General features: G+C 48.5%; 1 protein-coding gene across 1 annotated transcript in view; it reads left to right on the forward strand.

The window, feature by feature from the left end:
* The window catches only part of Fbln1 (fibulin 1), an 82200-nt gene that overhangs the window by 42591 nt on the left and 18628 nt on the right, over positions 1-20981 (forward strand). Inside the window, exons 15-16 of the mRNA XM_048444940.3 lie at positions 15919-16061; positions 17883-18014. Of these exons, the coding sequence (XP_048300897.3) occupies positions 15919-16061; positions 17883-18014 (275 nt within the window). The remainder of the gene's footprint in view (positions 1-15918; positions 16062-17882; positions 18015-20981) is intronic.

Genomic DNA, 20981 nt, shown 5'->3' on the forward strand with positions numbered 1-20981 from the left:
ACAGGGGATAAAGCCAAAGAGCCACCACCCCGCCTGGGAAGTGAGTGGCCTAAAAAGAGCCAGCCCATGCCCCTCTTTCCAGGGAGGACTTGGGTTCTCTTCTGATGGATAACAGCATCCACATCTCTGAGATGTGATGGTTGTGGGGGCTGGACCAGGACATCATGAAGGCCTCACAGTGCTTGCCTTCACGTTTGCGGTGCTTATTTTGCAAATCAAGACCTAGTCTTTGGTCAGCAGAGGGCCCCACAGGGCAAGTGGGAAAGCTAAATTCCGTGAAGGAGACTGTAGCACCACCTACTGACCAGACCTGTTCAGACGATTCCTGAAGCACATGAACTAGCATCATGCCCCCCTTCTGTCATACATGTGTGTCCTTGCATGCATGCATGTAGCCTCTTAAGGGAGATAAGCTGACTTTGAAACTCACATTTGCTTCTTACTGCCATTGACACCCCAGAGGAACAGAGCTCATGGACCCCAGAAGCCTCCCTGACTCTTCACTGCCCTCCCTGCTCCCAATCATCTCATCATAGATCTCCTGATCATGTGCAACACCCCCATTTACCTGGTCCCTGACATCTCTAGGGGTAACATCTTTCCTCAATGCCCATGCCCACCTTTTTCCCTACTACAACGGCTCCAGGCTCTCCCTCCCAGAATCTGCTCTCTTTAGCGTGCACGGTCATCTCCTGTTATATCACCATGGCTCTTACTTGTAGGACTGTTCCTTTCTTAGAGTCAGACTGGTGAATAGTCAAATAGATGAAAGGCTTCCTAACAGCCCTGATAAGTTTCCGATAAGATGCAAACAGAAACGCCGTGCACAAGAACTGTCAAATGTGGTATAAACCAAGACAAGAAATGGAGGCCTAGGAAGCCAAAGGAGAAATCTGATGGAAGACCAGGAGAGAAAATACCCCCAAGTGGAGAATCCAAACCCAGTCAAAATGGCAGAACTTCCTGAGAAGGACTTGGCCAAGTCCTATGGGGCGTGACATCTTGTCTCTGCTTCTTTTTAAGACTCTGTCACGCTGCCTTCACAATGTGCTGGGCCTGGTATTCAGGACGTAGAACACAGTTCATTTCCTGCCAACATCCTGTCCCAGGAATGTACTCTCTGTCTCCATCCTGTTGTAGGAAGTTAGGGTCTGTAATTAGAAGTGACTAAGAAAATGATCCTCACCCTATCACAAGAGGTCAGTTCCTGTCACAGAGTCAGGGCTGTCTTCATCCTACATCCTGTCACGTTTTGTCGTAACCTCTCCTACAAGGGCGTTAGTGCATGTCTCCATTCTGTTATAGGAAGGGAGCATCTGTTGTCATCTCTGCCACGCAAGAAAGTAGGGCCTTTCTTTGTCTAGGAAGTTAGAACCTGTCACAGGAAGTGAGACCCTGCCTTCATCTCCACCACATAGGAAGTTAGGATCTGTCTCCATCCTCCATGGGAAGTGAGACCTTTTTCATCTCCACCACACAGGAAGTTAGGATCTGTCTCCATCCTCCACGGGAAGTGAGACCTTTTTCATCTCCACCACTCAGGAAGTTAGGACCTGTCTCCATCCTGCACGGGAAGTGAGACCTTTTTCATCTCCACCACACAGGAAGTTAGGATCTGTCTCCATCCTCCACGGGAAGTGAGACCTTTTTCATCTCCACCACTCAGGAAGTTAGGACCTGTCTCCATCCTGCACGGGAAGTGAGACCTTTTTCATCTCCACCACACAGGAAGTTAGGATCTGTCTCCATCCTCCACGGGAAGTTCAGTCTTGTCACGGGATATTAGCAGCTGTCACATCTCCATTCTGAGCCCCGCTCTGTCTCTGTGGATGACCTGCAGCAGGTGTCTAAAGCTGAATGACAAGGACTGGGAAGCGGACCTCATCCCTGAGCATAGACTCGGCTTCTTCCCTCACTCTGTGGCTTTCTCTGAACCTGTTTCCTCATCTGACAAATGGCTCTCAGGCCACCGTCTTAAACACTGGTAGTGATGGCGCTAGTGAATGTATGAGGATTAGCCCCATGTCCAATAAATGCCAATGTCCATAATGATCTCTGGGTAGTCTCTCGACCCACCCAGGAGTTCTTCATGCCCTTGGCCACTGTCTGGGTGAGGCCCTTGCCTAGTGTGCCCAAGGTGGTTCTCTGTCTTGAGAAGGGGACACATCTCACGCTGGGTATGGCTTGACCCCAGCCGCCAGTGCCCCCAGAGGGTGTTGGAAGAGGCTGGTACCCGAGTCTATGGCCTGGAGGTCTACAGCACCTCCCCGAGGTGAGTGAGGGTGCTCTTTGTGCTGGCTGTGTTAGCCAGAAGGGTAGCAGGAGGTCCCGCCCAGCGAGCCGCGCTTGCCCACACTCTGTTGTTTCTCTGCTTGCTGAGGTGGCGCTAACCCTCTTCCTGTCTCTCTGTCCACTTGTCTTTCAGCCGCTGTGAGCGCTTGCCTTGCCATGAGAACCAGGAGTGCCCCAGGCTGCCTCTGAGAATAACCTACTACCACCTCTCTTTCCCCACCAACATCCAAGTGCCCGCAGTGGTTTTCCGCATGGGCCCTTCCAGTGCTGTCCCTGGGGACAGCATGCAGCTGGCCATCACCGCCGGCAATGAGGAGGGCTTTTTCACCACTCGAAAGGTGAGCCACCACAGTGGGGTGGTGGCCCTCACCAAGCCCATCCCCGAGCCCAGGGACTTGCTCCTGACCGTCAAGATGGATCTCTATCGCCACGGCACAGTCAGCTCCTTTGTGGCCAAGCTTTATATCTTTGTGTCTGCAGAGCTCTGAGTGCTTGCTTGGCTCTGGGCACCCCCTGCTGTCGCTCTCCTGCCCTTGGAGTTCTAATAAAGTCCCAGCGGCCGTCCCACACAGCATGCCTCTTGTGCCTTGGTTTTATTGGGCGTGGACAGGGATCTCTGTGCTTTTTCTCTCCTGGGGTAAACTGAGCCTCTTCCAGAATTGGTTCCCTCACAGGTGACCGGGGAATACCTTTCATAAGGTCTGGGTACCTGAGAACCCCAGCAATAGGCTCCTCATTGTACCACCAGACATCCCAGGCAAGGGAAGAGTGAGGCTGAGCCAGGTCTATACCTATGCACTGTCTCTTCCTGCTGTGTTACCCCAACAGGTAGCACTGATGGCTGAGAAAGGGCCCTCACCCACAGAGATACCTCAGCTCTGCCTCCTTCATCTTTCAGACACAGAACCAGCCCACAAGAAAGGGAAGGGCTTGGCTCTTAGGAATTGACCTGTGTGACCAAGCTAGCCTGAGGAAGTAGGCCTTCGGGCCACAGGGGCTCTTTCTAGGATCACCAAGGCTGGGTGTATATCTAACCTTCTGGTCTGGGAAAGCAGTAAACACAGTTGATACTTTTTGGATGAAGCTTTTGGGTAAATTATAAATGAACGCATTGGCCTTTACTGAACCCCAGTGCTGTGCCAAGAGGAGGCAAAGGCCAGCACTGTTGTGTTGCTGGCTGGGAACCATAAAGTGTCTGTCAGATATTTTGTGTATATGTCAGTCTGCATTGTCTTTGTGGATACTCAGAGAGTCTGTGTGATTTGCCCACGATCACACAGGTGATATATGTGTCCCAGCCCCACAACTCTGCCTATTCTGGTCCATCACAGTTCCTCCACTGTGAGTCCTGATCCTCCTGGCTGTATGTTCTCCATCATGAGTCCAGCCAAGCCAGCTTCTGCAGGTCTCCTGGCATCCACTCGACACGCCCCACAGTTCATTCTCTGCTCAGAAACTGGAGCATGTCGAGGAATGTGCCTGAAATCCTTCATGGCATCCATTGTATGTAGTTGTGGCTCCTATTCTGTTCTTTTTTTTAAAAAGTGTGTGTTTTATCCGCATGTATGTGCGTGCATTGAACGCATGCCTGGTGGAGGTCAGAATGCATGCCTGGAGTTAGAGTTGCAGACATTGTGAATCTCCATGGATGTGCTAGGAGCTGAACCTAGGTCCTCTGAAAAAGCAGCCAGTGCTCTTAGCCACCAAGCAATCTGTCCTCTGTGGGATTTTCAAGGGTGGGTACAGCTTCATCTTCGGGTGACAATCCATCCTGACCTCAGATTACTCTCCCGTTGCTCACATCCTTTAAGCCGAAATGGAATTTTATACCCTTACCCTGAAAGCTGGTTAAACCTCAGTTTAAGTGGGCTTTCCTCTTCAGCTGTATTAGTCTATGTTTTTATTATGATAACAAACTACAGGAGGCTGGGTAACTTCCTGAAGAAAAGATGGTTGTTGAGCTTCTTACTTGGCTTCTAGCTATGGGACAACAAGGTCAAGAGTCTTCATTTGATGATGGCCCTTCATGCTGGTAGAGTCCTGTTGGGTCTCAGGCTGTCATGTGCAGAGATGGAGCACGTATCAACATCTGTCTTGTCTTCTGAAGCCTCCAGGATTTATGGGGGCTCCACTGTAAGGACTGTAATCCCAGCCACCCTCCTCAGACCCCGTCTCTAGGTATTGTAGCTGGAGAGAATACCCACTCTCCTAATACCTCAACAAGGGTTAAATGTCAACACATGAAGCCTTGGGGGACACACACACCATAGCCTCACTGTTATGGGAGCTTTGCCTAACACCCCAGGTTGTGCTTCCTCCTTCCTGCTTACAACATTATCTTTGTGGTGCTTAGAACAGTCTGAGATGTTTGTTTCTGTTCTCTAGATTTGTTTTCCTTGCCATCTAAGAGATTCTACAAAGGCAGGGACTGGGTCTGTCTTATTCCGTGACTATCTTGGTCTTCTGGCAAGGTGCCCAGTACACACCAGTTACTCTGTGTCTATTGAGAAAATGGTGATTCCGCCAATACTGGCTCACTTAGGGCATCTATTGCTGTAAAGAGACACCATGACCACAGCAACTCTCATAAAGGAACTTAATTGGGGGTGGCTTACCTGGCTTACAGTTCAGAGGTTTAATCTGCTATTATCTTGGTGGGAAGCATGGTGGTATGTCTAGGCATGATGCTTGAGAGGTAGCTGAGAATTCTACATCTGGATGGCAGGCAGCAGGAAGAGAGAGTGGCACTGGGCCTGGCTTGAGTTTCTGAAACCTCAAAGCCCCGCCCCAGTGACACACTTCCTCCCATAAGACCACACCTACTCCAACAAGGCCACACTTCCTCATAGTGCCACTCCCTGTGAGCTTATGGGGGCTGTATTCATTCAAACCACCAAACTGGCTTAAGTTTTCAGTCTTTCAGTGGATCTGACTACTAGTGCTATCTCTGCTCAGACCTGAAGAAGAGTGGGCAGGAGTGAAGGACTCTGAAGGACCCTCAGGGCCTCCGATCATCTGTAGAGCGCTGGGGTATGTTCCCCACGGATGGAGGGGAAGACAGTGTGCACTGACCTCTGCCTTGTACAGGGGCAGCAGCTGCCTCTCTGCCTGACCTGAACCTTTCTATCCAGTCCTCTCCGTGTTTCCCCCTCCATCACCCAAACCTTGCTCTGATACGTGGGTCCTGGGTTGCCTTCGAGCTGCCTCTCTCGCAGGGTATGCACCAAGCCACATCAGAGGATGTTGAAGGGTTAGTCTCACTGTTCAGTTCCTCCTTGGAACCCTCTCTGGATCTCTTTTTCTAGATCATGAAGTCTAAACCCTTGAAGGGTTTCTGTTCCCAGTGTGATCGGCCCTAGCCTACCCTCTCAGCTGCAGCTCCCCCTCCTTGACTCATGCCCTTTGCTGTGTCCTGGGCCATAGGGCAGCTTCAGCCTGAGCTTTGCCTTCTTTCTGCCAACTGCCTTCCCTCTTACAGACTTAGCTCGAAAGTCTTCTCCTAGGTGAACCCTTTCTTGATTGGCACTCCCTGGCCCCAGGCATTCTTCCTCGGAGCATTTACCCTGGTATCTTAAAGTTGACAACTTTTTTGTTGTACCTGCTAGGTTGGGACTTTTGAATGAAGGGGTAGTGTTTGTAGTTAGTTTGGGCTTTTTGGTCCCAAGAAGCCACTCAGTAAATAAGTGGGAAACTTGATAGGATGGGTGGGTGGGAGAATGGGTGAATGGGTGATGGATGAATGGATGGATGGGTGGATAAAAGAAGAATGGATGGTTGAAAGGATGGGTGGGTATGTAGGTGGATTGATGGATGGATAGCATTTTCAAGGTTTAGCTCAAGTATGTCTTCAGTGAAGCCAGCAAAGGTCTGTAAGGAACTTATTCTTGTTGGAATGGAGAGGGTCTGAAGGTCTTAGTCTGGCAGTCATCATGGCCCAGATTATTCAGGCAAAGGGGCACTTTTGTTCTCATGGGCACAGGATTTTGAAGACTGGGTGGGTGTTACAGGGATCTCAGAGGCTATTTAGCAACCTTCCATGGCTTGTCACAGTCCCCTCCACAGTGTCTTCAAGTGTGTCACTACCTCTGCTTGAGCTCTTTTGGGGTGCCCCCACCTCTTTATTTTTAAGACAATCTTTAGTGTGTGTGTGTGTGTGTGTGTGCAAGAGAGAGGGGTGGTATGGGTACACACAAGAGGCCAGAAGAAGTCACTGGGTTCCCCCGAAGATGGAGTTTACATGTGATTTTAAGCCGCCCAACGTGGGTTCTGGTTACTGAGCTCAGGTCCTCTGGAAGAGCAGCAAGCACTCTTACTGAGCTATCTCACCCGCCCACTCCCACTTCTGAAAAGCTTCTCTCCGATGTAGAGCATTGTTCCCAGCTCTTGCTGCTGAGAGACCAGATGGTGCAGGAAAAACAAGAGCGGGTCCCTGGGTCTTCTGCCTCCTGCTTCCTGTACACAGATTCTGCCCTGGCTTTGCTTGCCTCCGCGCAGAGCATCCAGGGCCACCTTGCGGATGCTCTGAAGGGTCTATGAAGTAGCTTATGAGGCTGTGTCTGTATCTAGCTGGTGGGCTGTGAGCATTGCCTTTCTGGTGGGAGGTAGTCAAAGACTCCTTTGGTTCTTGATGTAAGTGGGAGATTAGGGCTCTTTGGGTTTGAATATATCTCTGGTTACTAATAGAAGAAGCAACTATGACTCTAAGGCTTATGATTATCTCACTTTGTCAATGTGGTAAATCAAGTACCCAAGGAGAAAAGATAATTTGTCAGTATTGTGATGATGCATGGTACTCACAGTGGGCCCAATGCTTTCCCAAGACCCTACTTCCAATGAAGATAATTTGCTTGTTCTATCTCACTGCAGCTGTGGGAATCAAACTCTATTCATGTCCCTGCTTGGTGAGCAGGATACAGAATCACACAGTTTAGGTAAATTGCCCCGAACCCCACTGCTGGTGTCTACCTGGAGCAGCACTGGGGCTTATAGCCTGGTCTAGGGTCTGTCTTGAGTTGTACCACCTAGGATGAAGAAGGAACATTCCTGGAATTGGATGGCTCTGAAGGTTTGTCGCCATTCCACAGTTCCCAAGAGTGACAGCAAGATACTCTGTCAGCAAAAGGAGGAGGCACTGCACAGTGGGACAGAGCACAGCAGATAAAACGTAGTAGTAGAGGCTGGAGAGATGACTCAGGGTTAAGAACACTGGTCGCTCTTCCAGAGCATCCGTGGGGCAGCTCACAACCAGCTGTAACTGTATTCCCTGAGGATCTGATGTCCTCTTGTGACCTCCTTAGCCTCGCTTGCATGTAGTGGACATACATACATGCACGCAAAACAACCATAAAATAAAAAGGCAAGAAAAATTTAAAAGGCAGAAGTATGTGCGGAATGGGCCGCCCGAGAGATGCAGGCTGAGTTTTTTGAAGTTCTCTGGATCCTTCCCCCAAAACACTCAGAAAGACTAGGCAGGAAGATTAAAAATCCATGGAAAATACTCACCGCGAAACAAAGTAGCAAGGCATCTCCACACACTCCCCAAATATAAGTCAGGGCCTCTGCGTGTGGGTGGAATCTGTGGAAAATGGCTGAAAAAATACTGGGGAATCCCGAATAGCCCCTGGACATGCCTGGCAAGAGCGGTAGGTTAATTGGGAGCTCAGAGTACCTGATAGCTGCCTCTCACTCCCCACCCCAGTGGGCAAGGTGTGTGGGAAACCCACGATGGGGCTGGATTAGGCTGGAGCCTAGGGACTGAGCTGCCCAGGCTTTCCTTAGTGGCCGGGTCTCTCCCTAGGGAGAGCTTGTGGAAACAGAATAGAGAATTGACGGTGACAGCAGACGCTGCAGAAGAGGAAGGTCCCAGACTGTGTCGAGGCATGTCAGAGAGGGAACCTCAGAGGCCGCAGACTAGGGGGCTTCAGGAGGTCAGAAATGTGACTACAGACTGTACCGACCTTAAATGCCAGGAAAGTGAATTCCTCATGTAGACGACCAACCTAAAAGCATCAGGGTCAGAGTCTATTTACTAGTTTCCATAGCAAAGGTCTGTGAGCTAGGTGGCTTATAGTAGGTGTCTGTTATTTCCCATGTATGTCTTTGCCACGCTCTGCTCCATCGGAAGTGGAGGGGAATGGCTGTGGACAGCCTTCGGCGACTTGCTTGCCACCTTCAGCATGCCTTGGTTTATACTAATAACCCTCTAGCTCTTCCTGCGCCATCACACGGCCTTCGCCTCATATGTCTTTGTCGTGGGTCTCTTCCTAGGAGAACTGATGTCCTCCTGGATTGGGGGTCCACCTGCTCTGCTGGGACCTCATCCTAGCTCATTACAGCTGCAATGACCCTGCTTCCAAATAAGGTCATTTTCTGAGCTATTAGGGGCTGGTGCTTGACATGCCTTTGAAGGGATAGCATCACAGTGTCCTTAAATTCACACACTGAAGTTCTAGCCTCTGTGTCCTTTAAGAACAAAGATGATGAGCCCGTATGATGTCCCTTAAGTGTGGAAAACTCATTTGAAAGACACAGCTCTACTATGCAGCAGCTCATGGTAGTTCACACCTATCTGGCTGGCATTTGCAAGGCTGAGGAAAGAGAGCTGCCAGAGAGTGAGACCCTGTCTCCTGGGTCTCAGAACACAACAGCAACAACAATAGAAAAAAAACCACAACCAACAAAAAAATACCATCGTGAAATAAGCCAAAAATGTTCAGAAAAAGACTAAAACATGGAAGAAAAATATGAATTAGAATTTAAAACATAAAAAGGATATCAGTTTAATGTGTCATTTTTAATATGTTAAATAAATTATTTAATAAAAATAAATGATGAAAAATGGGACAAAAATAAACATTAAAGAAAAACAAATTAGAAAAAGAGAAAAATAAAAAGAGAAATAATGTTAATGCCCTGGTTAGCACTGTCAACTTGACACAGTCTAGAATAACCTGGGAAAAATTGAGTAATTGTCTTTATTAAGTTAGTCTGTGATAAAGGGGAGCCTAGCCCACTGTGGGCGACACCATCCCCTGGACAGGTGGCCCTGAGCTGTATAAGAAAGTTGGCTGAGCATGAGCCTACAAGTGAGCCAGCAAGCCACATCCTTCCCTGGTTCCTGTCTTGAGTTCTGGCCCCAAGTTCCCCAATGATGGATGATTGTGTCCTGAAGCAGTAAGCCAAATCACTCGCCCCACCCAAGTTACTTTTGGTCCTAATGTTGTATCATAGCAACAGAGAAGCAAAGCAGAAGAACAATGAGAGGAAAGTATTAAGGAAAAGTAACAGATAGTCAAGGCGCACAAAGCAGGTCCGGCCTGCAGATGACAGGGGTCTTTGTATGCAGAGCACTTCCAGCATGACAGGGAATGCTGAAGGTATGCAGAGAAGGTCCAGCATGCAGATAATAGGCATCTCTGAATTCTTATTGTTAAAAAAAAAAATCTGTGATAACTCTATACAGAAAAAAAGTCAGTATTGTAAGTGATAACTGACAAAAAAAGGTCACATCAATTAAAAATAAGCTGTGTAATAGGAAGAACATGTCACATACCCAAGATGAATTCAGAAAAACTAACACAAAGACTGTTTCGTAAAATTATTGGACTTTACCAGGTAGGAAAAAACAAACAAACAAACTATGGACACCTAAGAAAGGAACGTAAGTCACCTTGTAATGGTTAATTTTGATTGCCACCTTGATTGAATTAAACACCTCAGGCACTGATGAGATAGGCCTCTGGGGCCATTTGGAGGATCAACTGAGGAGGCCCCACCCTCATTGTGGGTGGTACTATCTCCTGGGCTGGGGCCCTGGTCTGAATGGGAGGTAGGATATTAGAGCCAGCATTCCCCCTTCTCACCTTCCTGCTCTACCCAGATGTGTGCAAGCAGCCTAGGCTCCTGTTTCCACAGCTGGGAGCTACTCCTGGGCCATGTCTACCCCACCTTGATGATCTGTAGCCTCAAACCATGAGCCCAAATAAACCTAATGTTCCTCGGGTTGCTTCTTGTTGGGTATCAAGAAAGCAATACACTAGGCAACCTCTGTCATTCCCCCTGGCCCATAGAGAAAGTGCCAAAGCCATTGGGATGGCTCTGAGAAATTTTTCCATGAACTTATTTTTAGTTATTAAGTAGCATCCACCCTTAAACCGGGCAAACAGTGTCATTTGGTTGCTCACATGAGAAAACCAGCTGGTTTAGTAGAAGAGCTTGAGGCAGTCAATCAACTGATGAGGTTCATACCTTCTTCCAGCTGACATTATCCCAATGATCACCCGTGGAGCTTAGACAACGCAGAGCTAACAATTATGCACTTAGCCACCAGAGGTGCACACTTGTGCTCCAGACCTCCTTAGTCACCCCCATACTTGGCTCTTCTGTATCTGTGAATAGGCAGCAAGTACATGAGTGTGGGTCCCTGCATGAAGTTTGTTGTTGTTGTTTACTTACCCAAATAACTATTGTGTGTGTGTGTGTGTGTGTGTTTATTTATTTAAAAATCTATGAGGGGTTAGAGAGATAGCTCTGTAGTTAAGAGCACTGGCTGTACTTCAAAGGAACCAAGTTTGATTCATAACATCCATATAGTCTCCAACGATTGTCTGTAATTCCAGTTCCAGGGGATCTGACACCCTACACCCTCTTCTGGCTTTGGTGGGCACTGTATGCATGTGGTGTATAGACATACACTTGGGCAAAACACCCATAAACACAAAAGTAAAAATGAAGAAAAAGTTAAATAGACTATTGGAGATTAGATTAAGGTAATTGGTTTTTTTAGAAAACCTGTAGTTTGGGGTTTAAAAAATTATATAGAATTTTCACAAGCCAAGTAGGATCTGTAAGAATCAGTCATTCGAATGGCATCATCTGATCACTCATACTGAATTGGGAATTTTTACCCTTGAAGTCCAAGGTCAGCATCTTGATTTCAACATTGTTTTTCTCAGATAAATATGATTTCAATTAAGGACCCCATTTCCCCGCTGTTTTTACATATCTAATTCTATAGATTCTAATTTCTAACCCTATCTAGATCTGCCAATAATTTTTGTCTGTTCAGTGCTTTGTAAAATAAAACAGTGAGAAAAATCTTTATAGACACAGAAATCCTTTATCTGCTTCACTGGTGGACTCAAGCAAATTCCTTAGTAAATAAGTCCTTTGGAAGAGCTTCAAATATGTGCACGTTCATGTGCACATGTGTGCATGTATATGTGAGTTTGAGTGTGTATGCACATGTGCATTGGCAAATGTATCAGTTTTTTAAAAATTTGTTTTTATTTTTATTTATGTATGTGTGTGCATACACATGCATGTGCACATGGATGCTCTAACAGGCCAGAAGAAAGTCACTGGATCCCATGAAGCTAGAGTTTTGGGTGTTAGACGTCACCCAGCATGGATGTGGGAATTGAACCCAGGTCCTCTGGAAGAACAGCAAGCTCTCTCAACTGCTGAGCCAGCTCTCCACCCTGCATATCGGATTTTTTTGACATTTTACTTCAGATGAAAATGAAACATTGTGGGTGGGAGAGGTGGCGCAGTGGTTAAGATCATTGACCGTTCTTCCAGAAGACCTGGGTTTGATTCCCAGCACCCACATGGCAGCTCACTATTGTCTGTGACTCCATTTCCAGGGAATCTGACACCCTCACACATACATACATAAAGACAAAAACACCAGTGCATATAAAATTTAAATTATTGAAAAAAAAATGAAGCAATGTCTTTAGGATAATTGAGAAATGCAAGCCAAGGATTTTATACCCAGCAAAACTGACAAAGTGCACACTGTTATGAACATGCACACACTGATTCACCACTGTGGCATTGCAGCTAAGTGACTGTTAGGGGGAGGCAGCATACTACCAATCACCATATAGCTCAGACTATGGTGATTGATGGGTGATGGTCATTTTATCCTAGTTATTCTAAGACTAGTCTGTATGAATCACGATTGTAATGTAGAGCAAAACTATCCCCTTGGCCCCTGGAGAAGATAAGAAATTTGTAAACTTTGTTTTGAATTGTAAATATTAGTATGAACTCACAGTATATCTTCTTTTTTATTACACTTATTTAGAGAGGTTCAAAGGGCACCTTATAAAAGCGATTCTCTTTTTCTACCATGTGGGTCCCAAGGACCAAACTCTAGTCATCGGGCTTGGCAGCAAGTCCTTAACTGGCTGAGCCATCTCATCAGCCAGCACTGATGTATTTTACTTTCTAAATGTCCACTGGTGATGCCTGAAAGTAATGGCCATCCTAGTTGCTCTGGGCATTGTTGCCATCCAGATTACAATCCTCACTTACCTTTTCCCACAAACCATAGATAAATAAATCAGTGCTTCCTGGAGAAGTGGCTCCAGTGAGCAGCAAGGCACTCCTGATGAGACTGTACTGTGTTCTACCTCATAGTACAGAGCTATGGAGGCACAAGGGACCCCAGAGCCACCTTTTCTCTCTGGCCAAGATGGGAGCTTTCACAAAGGACAGAAATGACAGTGAACCAAACCTCATCAGATTGGATTACATCATGAGTTTACCCCCAGCTTTCCACAGCCCCCCAAAGCCTTTGAGGAGTAATAGAGAATTGCCAAGGGATAATGCTCTTGTATGATATAAAGATTTGTCATTCATATTGGTTTAATGAAATGCTGATTGGCCAGTAACCAGGCAGGAAGTATAGGTGGGGTGACTAGACTAGAAGAATTCTGGGAAGAAGAAAGACAGAAATATAGTCACAAGCCAGACACAGAGGAAGCAAGATGAGAATGCCTTACTGGGAAAAGATATCAAGTCACATGGGTAAACATAGACAAGAATTATGGGTGAATTTAAGTTGTAAGAGCTAGTCACTAATAAGCCTGAGCAATAGGCTAAACAGTTTATAATTACTATAAGCCTCTGTGTGTTTATTTGGGACCAAGCAGGACAGAAATATCTGTCTACAGAGAACCATAAAGTTCATGACACAAACACTTGTTTGTATTCGTTACTTTCTCAAATTCCTAACAAGAAACAACTTAGTGGAAGAGAGGGTGTTTATTTCATGGTTTGAGGGTACAGTCATAGTGATGGCAGCAGCAGCTATTGTTTGGGTAGCAAGATGAGGTAACTGACACACTTTCTGGCAGTTTAGAAAACAGGACAGGAAGTGGGCTAGGCCATAAACCTCAAACCCCTACCCATTACCCACTTCTTTCCCCTGGACCCCATTGCCTAAAGCAGTGGTTTTCAACCTTCCTAATGCTTCGATCTTTTAAGGTGACCCCCAAACATAAAATTATGTCATTGCTACCTCATAACTGTAACTTTGCTACTATTATGAATCATAATATAAATATCTGATATATTGGATATCTGAATTGTGACCCCCCACCAAAAGGATCATGACCCACAGGTTGAGAAATACTGCCCGAAAGGTTTCTTAACCTCTCAAAACAGTACTGTCAACTCAAGATCAAGTGTTCAAACCCATGAGCTTAAGGGGAGCATTTCATATCCAAGCTATAGCACTGGTTAGTAGTAGGGTAGAATTGGACCTAGCATGCACGGACCTCTTCATGACCACATAGTGGTTGCATTGTATGAGACTGCTTCCCTGCCCAGAAGGCCAGTAAATGAGGGTGGCAGTAAATTTACTGCCCAGCCAGTAAATGAGGGTGGTGTCAGCTATTTTCCATCCACAAGGTACAGTCAATGGGTGTCTTAGATTTCTTTTGCTGTGCATGGTGGCACACACCTTTAATCTCAGAACTCAAGAGGCAGAGGCAGGTGGATCTCTCTGAGTTCAAGGCCAGCCTAGTCTCCATGCTGAGTTCCAGGAGAGCCCGGGCTATGTAGAGAGATATGTATGTAGAGACAGCTCAAGCACACACACACACACACACACACACACAGTATATCACCCGTGACTTCTTGCCTAAGTGTGACAGAACCCACAGAAATCTAGGCCTCTCACATCAATCATTAATCAAGAAAATGCCCCACAGAGTTGCCAGCTTACCAATATGATGAAGGCATTTTCTCAGTTGAGATTCTTTCTCCCCAGATAACTCTAGCTAGTGACACGTTGACAAAAGCTACCTAGAACAGTGGGTGTAGGCCCTGAGCACCAACAGCTGTAGGTATCCCAGAAAGACCAGAAGCCCCATGGCCTGATGGGAGACCCTCCACCTATACCATCTTACCAGCAAGACTGGGTCCATGCAGAATGGAGCGACTAGTGTGGGGGAACTTCAGAGGACAGAGACACACTCTGAACCACACTACAAGGATGCAGGCAGCCGACTCCTGACTGTGGGACTCTGTGGCTGCCGTGCACTAGATTCCTTCCCGGATCGTGTGGGAAATGAAAGGATGAAGCGGAAACTGTCAGTAGAAAGGACTTAAAGACAGCCGTAACTTCCTCATGGGCAAGTCCATGATTGGCTGGAAATACAAACTGTGGGAAGGAGCAATAAAGAAACCTAGCAGGGCCTGCTGTGTGCCCAGTTTAGGTTAGCAATAGGGTAAAGAAGGGTTGATATTAGTCTGGTTTACACGAGGTGGCTTCAGGTAGTTGGTCATGGTTTCTTTATGTGAATTGTTTTGTTTTGTTTTTTGTTTTTTTTGGGGGGGGTGTTTTTTTTTGAGAAAGGGTCTCACTCTATAGGTCAGACTGGCCTTGAACTTATAACCCTTCTGCCTCAACCCCCTGGTATAGCTGATACTTATAAAGATGTTTGCAACAATAGCTCATTGAACTAGACCTTTATTTGTATTGTGTTCATACCTGTTTTTATTTCATTATTTCATGGATGTGTATGTCTGTGCACACGTGTGTACACATGTGTCTTGTGGAGGCCAGAAGACAACTTTGGGTATTGTTCCCCAGACACTGGCCACCTTCCTTTTTTATAAGTTTTAATTGAATTTTACATATATGGGTGTTCTGCCTGCATGGATGTCCGTGAGCCACTGTTTGCAGTGTCCACAGAGGCCAGAAGAGGGTGTTGGACCCTCTTGGATCTGGTGTTCTAGATGACCGTGACCAGCTGCCTTGTGGATTGTCTGAAAGAGCAAACAGTGCTCTTAACTGATGAGCCATTTCTCCAACCTTGTGTTTTATTTCATGGTGAAGTCCTTAAGAACATTCTAGCACAGAGTCTGCCACGTGGGCTTACAGTAAATGCTAGCCTTTTCATTCCCATCACTTGGGGATATGGATTCAAATTTTCTGTGATGGACACTGAAATCAGCAGTTTATCTAACCCCCCCAAACCCTGCCAGCTACTCAGATGTTGGTTCCCAGGATGAAGGACCCCCCTGACACCCTTGTTCACTTTAGCATCCATGGCACCTGGTACCCTTAACCACTCAATACTGAGAAGTGAACATGCTCTCCAGTGGTAGACTGATACCCAATTGGTGCTGTTGGCAAATTTCAAGCCGTGCACATTAGCAGCTAGGCCAAATCATGTCTGAATGCATTTCATATGAAGGGCCATGCACAAATCCATGCACCACAGTCTGGCCCTGCCTCTGGGCCACCCGTTACTTGTCCCAGGCTCCTTGTCCCCATGAGAACTGTGGTCGTAGCTTTGCCATCAACCTCCCTGGGCTGTTTCCCTGCAGTTTCCGCCAAGAGAAGACAGACACTGTCCGCTGCATCAAGTCCTGCCGCCCCACTGATGAGGCCTGCATGCGAGACCCTGTGCACACCGTCTCCCACACAGTCATCTCGCTGCCCACCTTCCGAGAGTTCAGCCGTCCGGAGGGTGAGTAGACCAAGAAGGAGGTCCTGGGACCTGCTTCAGAGCCTCCTTCTGATGGAGCAGAGGACCTGGCCTGCAGGAGCCCTTCCTTGGAGGATGAGGTGGGGGTGGCAATGCACGCCTTTCCCGCCAGGGTTCCTCGGCTGTGCAGCCTTTCTCTCTCAACGGCAGTTCTGGTGGGCGACACTCATTCTGTAAATAGCATTCAGTGTTGATTAAAGGCTGAGCACTGGGGGAGGGGGGGTTGAGGAGGGCTTCCTGAGGGAAGAGGATTAGAGGTGACTGGCCAGAGTGGGAGAAGGAAAGCAGGAGCTTGCCCGCAGATCTCAGCTGGCAAGGGCTGGAGGTGAGTGGGGTAGTGTGGGCATTGAGGACCAGGACACTCCGATGGGGCTGGAAGGATGATCAGGAGCGTAAACCTGAAGCTGAGGCTTCTCACCCCAAGGCTCAGAGGACCTCTGAGAGGTCCTAATAGGTGAGGTTGGTGTGTCAAAACTTCCTGGAGAAGAGGGTAGATGGATAGAGTAGCCAGACTGGAAGCAATGACCCTGGGGAGTAACCGCAACTCTTTGTCCTTCCTGGTTCTCCACGGACATGGCAGCCGCCCTCACATTCCTGAGTCAGGGGAGGGCTGCACACTCCTAGGTGAACCACTCTTCCTGTCACACGCTGGGTGTGTAGCTGTGGGCTTCTCTGGTCCCCAGTCACCTTCTTCTTTCTTGTGCATGGAGTCTTCCTCCCTGACTCACTGTTGACTAAGTCTGTTAGCGGCCATCCAGGGAGCTTGTGTGCCAGACTCTGGGAACATGCTTAAGAAATGCCTTCCTTCTTCAGGAAAATGTGTGACTGAGTCATCCAGAGTGACCCCTGGGCCAGCACTGAGAGTCACACAGGATCACTAGGCAGCAGTAGTGGGGGAGACCTGGAAGACACAACAAGGCCAGCGATGTCCTGAGGGGAAGTTCCCAGCCCCCACTTTCTTTCTACTGGCTCATTCTTCCAGAGAAATCTTCACAGCTGATGTGTAAAGTGGAGTTTCAACAAACCTGCACACGGGGCTAGAGAGATGGCTCAGTGGTTAAGAGCGCTGGCTGGTCTTCCAGAGGACCTGGGTTCGATGCTCAGCACCCACGTGGCAATTTACAACAGTCTATAGCTCCAGTTCCAGGGGATCTGACACCTTCACACCAATGCACATAAAATAAATTTAAATAATTATTTTTATAAAAAAAAAAACTCCACACATCTTTCCCAAGTTTCTAGCAGCCATTTTTACGGTGCTCTTCTACCCGGTACTGAGGTAGGAGTCGGTTAGCCACATGTGTGCATCCGGAACACCTGGTAATGTCGTGGGTTCAGGGAACGGAGAGCACTGAAGGGGCCCTCAGTGGCCATCAGCCCCCTTCTTCTCTATAGACAGGGAAACCTCCCCAAGATTACCCTGAACCAGGCTGGCATCTGAGTTGTGGCTCCAAGGCTAAGGCAGCTTGGGTTGCCTCATGGTGAGGGGCTCTGGATCATGGCTCAGACACCACTGCCCAGCTGAGCCCACACTGCCGACTGTCCCCATGACCTCAGGGCAGATAAAAACAAAATGTCATTTTCTTTTTCTCTCAAGGTGTCAGTTTCCCCACTGATAGAACAAAGCTAGGCTACGGTGTGATGATCAGCACTCTCTAGCCTTCCACCCAGAGGGTCGGTGATTTCAGGAACGTCACCTTAGGAATGATCCCGCATCATGTTAGGGGTTGGGACAGGTCTCTGGGGAGGGAAGGGTTGGACCAGCACTACCACCATCCCATGCCACGCTCTCACTTGCTGCAGAGATCATCTTCCTAAGGGCCGTCACACCGCTGTACCCCGCCAACCAGGCCGACATCATCTTTGATATCACAGAAGGGAACCTGCGCGACTCCTTTGACATCATCAAACGCCACGAGGACAGCATGACAGTGGGTGAGTGCTCCTGACAGTGGGTGAGTGCTCCTCCGCAGAGCCATGTGCTCTGGACAGGGCCGACCTTTCTGCACCCCTTCGCTCCCATCAGCATCCCCTTCCCAAGCCCAATTCCTCCTAGCCTCTAGGTTCTAGCTAGCACCCACCTACTCAAGTCTGGGTACCCAGCGTGAACGTCTTCTGGGGATCCACCCTGGCCATGCCACGGACTCTGCTGTAAACCTTGTCGGCCTCAGTCTCCCCGCTTACAAAATGCGTAGATTAAGTAGATCCTGCATCTCAGAATTGAATTTCAAAGGTTTTTTTGAAATTTTTGAGTGTACCAGAGCCAGTCAGCATGCCCTGGTCATTGGGAGCTGTCTGTCTGTCTGTCTGCTATTCCCATAGTGCTGTGAGAAGACATGCAAACTGAGCTTCGGAGGACCCCCCCCCCATCTAGTCTAGCATGGGACTAACTTGATTTAGCATGTCGTCTCAAGCCACTTGCCACCCCTCCCCCTGTGTCATTGGGTAGGAACCCTGCCCACCACTGCACAGCCTTTCATTTGGAGTCTGCTGTTCTTGCTCCCAGCGTGGCCAGTCTCTGAAGGAATCGTCTGTGTTGGTGGCACCTGGGTTTGGTGACGAGGAAGTGACACTGGGACGGGTGCGGGCAAACTCCCTGAGGGGAGATGTGAAGTAAGCCAGGAAGCCACGCTCGCTCTGTAGAGGGAGCTGTGGTTCCTCTTGCTATCTGTGCGCCTTAACTACAACCTGCTCACCTGGAAAGCCCTTTAGACTCACTCCACCTGTGACCTTTGTCACGGTAGCTCATCTGAACTGACTTTAAGGAGTTTTTAATTCGTGGAGAATGAAAACAGTCTCATCTACCGTGCATGACTTAGATTTATACTCTGAATATTTTAAAGCAGTTAAGAAACTGCATGACAGTCCCTGCTCTCCCCTGGGCCCCAGTTTCCCTTGTCTTCTAGACTCACTGTGGAGCCTGTGAGGTCTGGGTCAGAGCAGAGCCTTTGATAACTTGGTCCCCAGGTGGCGCTGTTGGATCTCAGAACCTCCATCCCTGCCGTCCCCCAACCCTGACAGTTGCTAAGCTGGCAGCTAGAGAAAGGGAATCGTTACTCTCCTGTTGCCAAAGAGCCATTTATAGCAACTTTACAAGCTCTTAAATGGGTTTGCATGTTGTAAACACGACTGAGTCATTTGGGGGCTCACCACCCCCGGCTGCCTCCTCCGCTGTTTGGCAGCAAGGATAATTAGTTAATTACAATTAATGGTTCAGCAGCCCTCACTGAGATTCCAAGGAGAGGGCACACAGCCCGGCAGCCAGCCATCATAAGCCTCACCTTAGCTATGGACGAGGGAGGTGCAGTACGGGGTGGTGCTAGAGCTTGGACCTGTGGGTGACAGTGAGCACCCTGGCACTGACCTGCAGAAGCCCCCTAGTGCCTGCCCTGTGGGTGACACAGTCCAGGCCACTGTGACCACAGCCCTAGGACCTGCCAGTCTATTTGCTCTCTTTTACTTTCCGAACGCTTGAGTTATTGACTCTGGCTGGCCCTTATTCATAGAGGTAGATGTGTGCTCATGTGCACACACACGCACACACCACACACACACTACACACACCATACACACATACCCCACATACTACACACACACCACACACACACCACACACAGCACACACACACACACACACACATAAACGCCCCACACCTTCTTGCCTTTCCCCCAGAGATGAGCACTGCCCCATCAATAGACTGAGACGGTGTGTCTGCACCAAGCTGGCCCTCATCATAGTCATATCTTCTGTCCTCAGCTAAATCTGTCCTGGAGTGGTCAAAGCTGAGAAGCTGGGCAGAAGTGTGTCTGATGCCACCAGTGCCCATGGTGACTATAGTGGCACTCCAGACAGAACACCCCCAGCTACTTCTTGGCTTCCCATCTGCTGGGTCAGAAAACTGATTGTGTTAGAGCCAGGAGGTCTCATCTTTTCCAATCACTTCCATAAAAGGAGAAATAAGGGCCACTGGGGGGGGGGTGAGGGTGCCAGTCTTTACTTAGTGCCCCAGGGACACAGCTGGCTGTGAAATAGCCCCAGGTGTGTGATGGGTGACCACAGGTAACCTTCAGACTGTGGGCGGTCTGGGAGTGGAATGCAGCAGAGGCCACGGGGAATGAGCATTCCCTTCACTGTGCTTGGTCATGGGTGCCCTGATCTTTGGAATTCTAGACTTGGGCGGCATGGGGGTGGACCCCCCAGCCCTACGAAATTCCTGGGGCTCATCTCCCTGCTTACCGAGTGTCCCAGCCTTTTCCACTCCTCAGCAGGTTTGCAGGGTGTTCCGTCTGGTACACACATACCTCCCATATGGAGAAGGACACCAGTGAGGGCAGGTCGCACTGAGTGGGGACCAAGGCTGTGTTTGTGCTTATGGTCTGGTCTCAGACTCCTCCCCTGGACTCGGTTCTCGGCTCGGGACATTTTCTCTGAGCTTGCTTGTAGCCTTATTCTTCTCCCCTTTTCTGCCCAGAAACATCTCTGGGTACCTGGGGATGTCCCCCACAGAAGCTACCCTGTACATGGCTCCAGACCTGACCACTGGAGGATGGAATTTTCTCTTGTGTTTTGGCTCGGCATGCAGCAAGCCTGGGAAGGGCTTTAGCCCTCATGGCTTCTTGCCACCGCTGCACACTCTCGCCCCCGCATTCTTGTTCAGTCCTTGCAAACATGACTACTGGGAATAAGACAGGACGATCTCCCTTGGGCAACGGAGGGAATGGAGTCAGATGACCTCGTAAGACTGTGCCCCAGCCAAACCTGGGGCCAGGTGTGTCTTCTGATTTATTTGGGACAGTGCAGAACTCACGCCAGGCCCTGCCTTAAACAGTAACCCCAGGACTTGGCCAGCAACAAGAGCATGGTTCCAGGCTTTGCAGGCCTGCTGTTCGCTGCTTCCTTCCA

Source organism: Myodes glareolus, chromosome 19 (genome assembly GCF_982192425.1).
Source record: "Myodes glareolus chromosome 19, mMyoGla1.1, whole genome shotgun sequence".
Lineage (NCBI taxonomy): Eukaryota > Metazoa > Chordata > Mammalia > Rodentia > Cricetidae > Myodes > Myodes glareolus.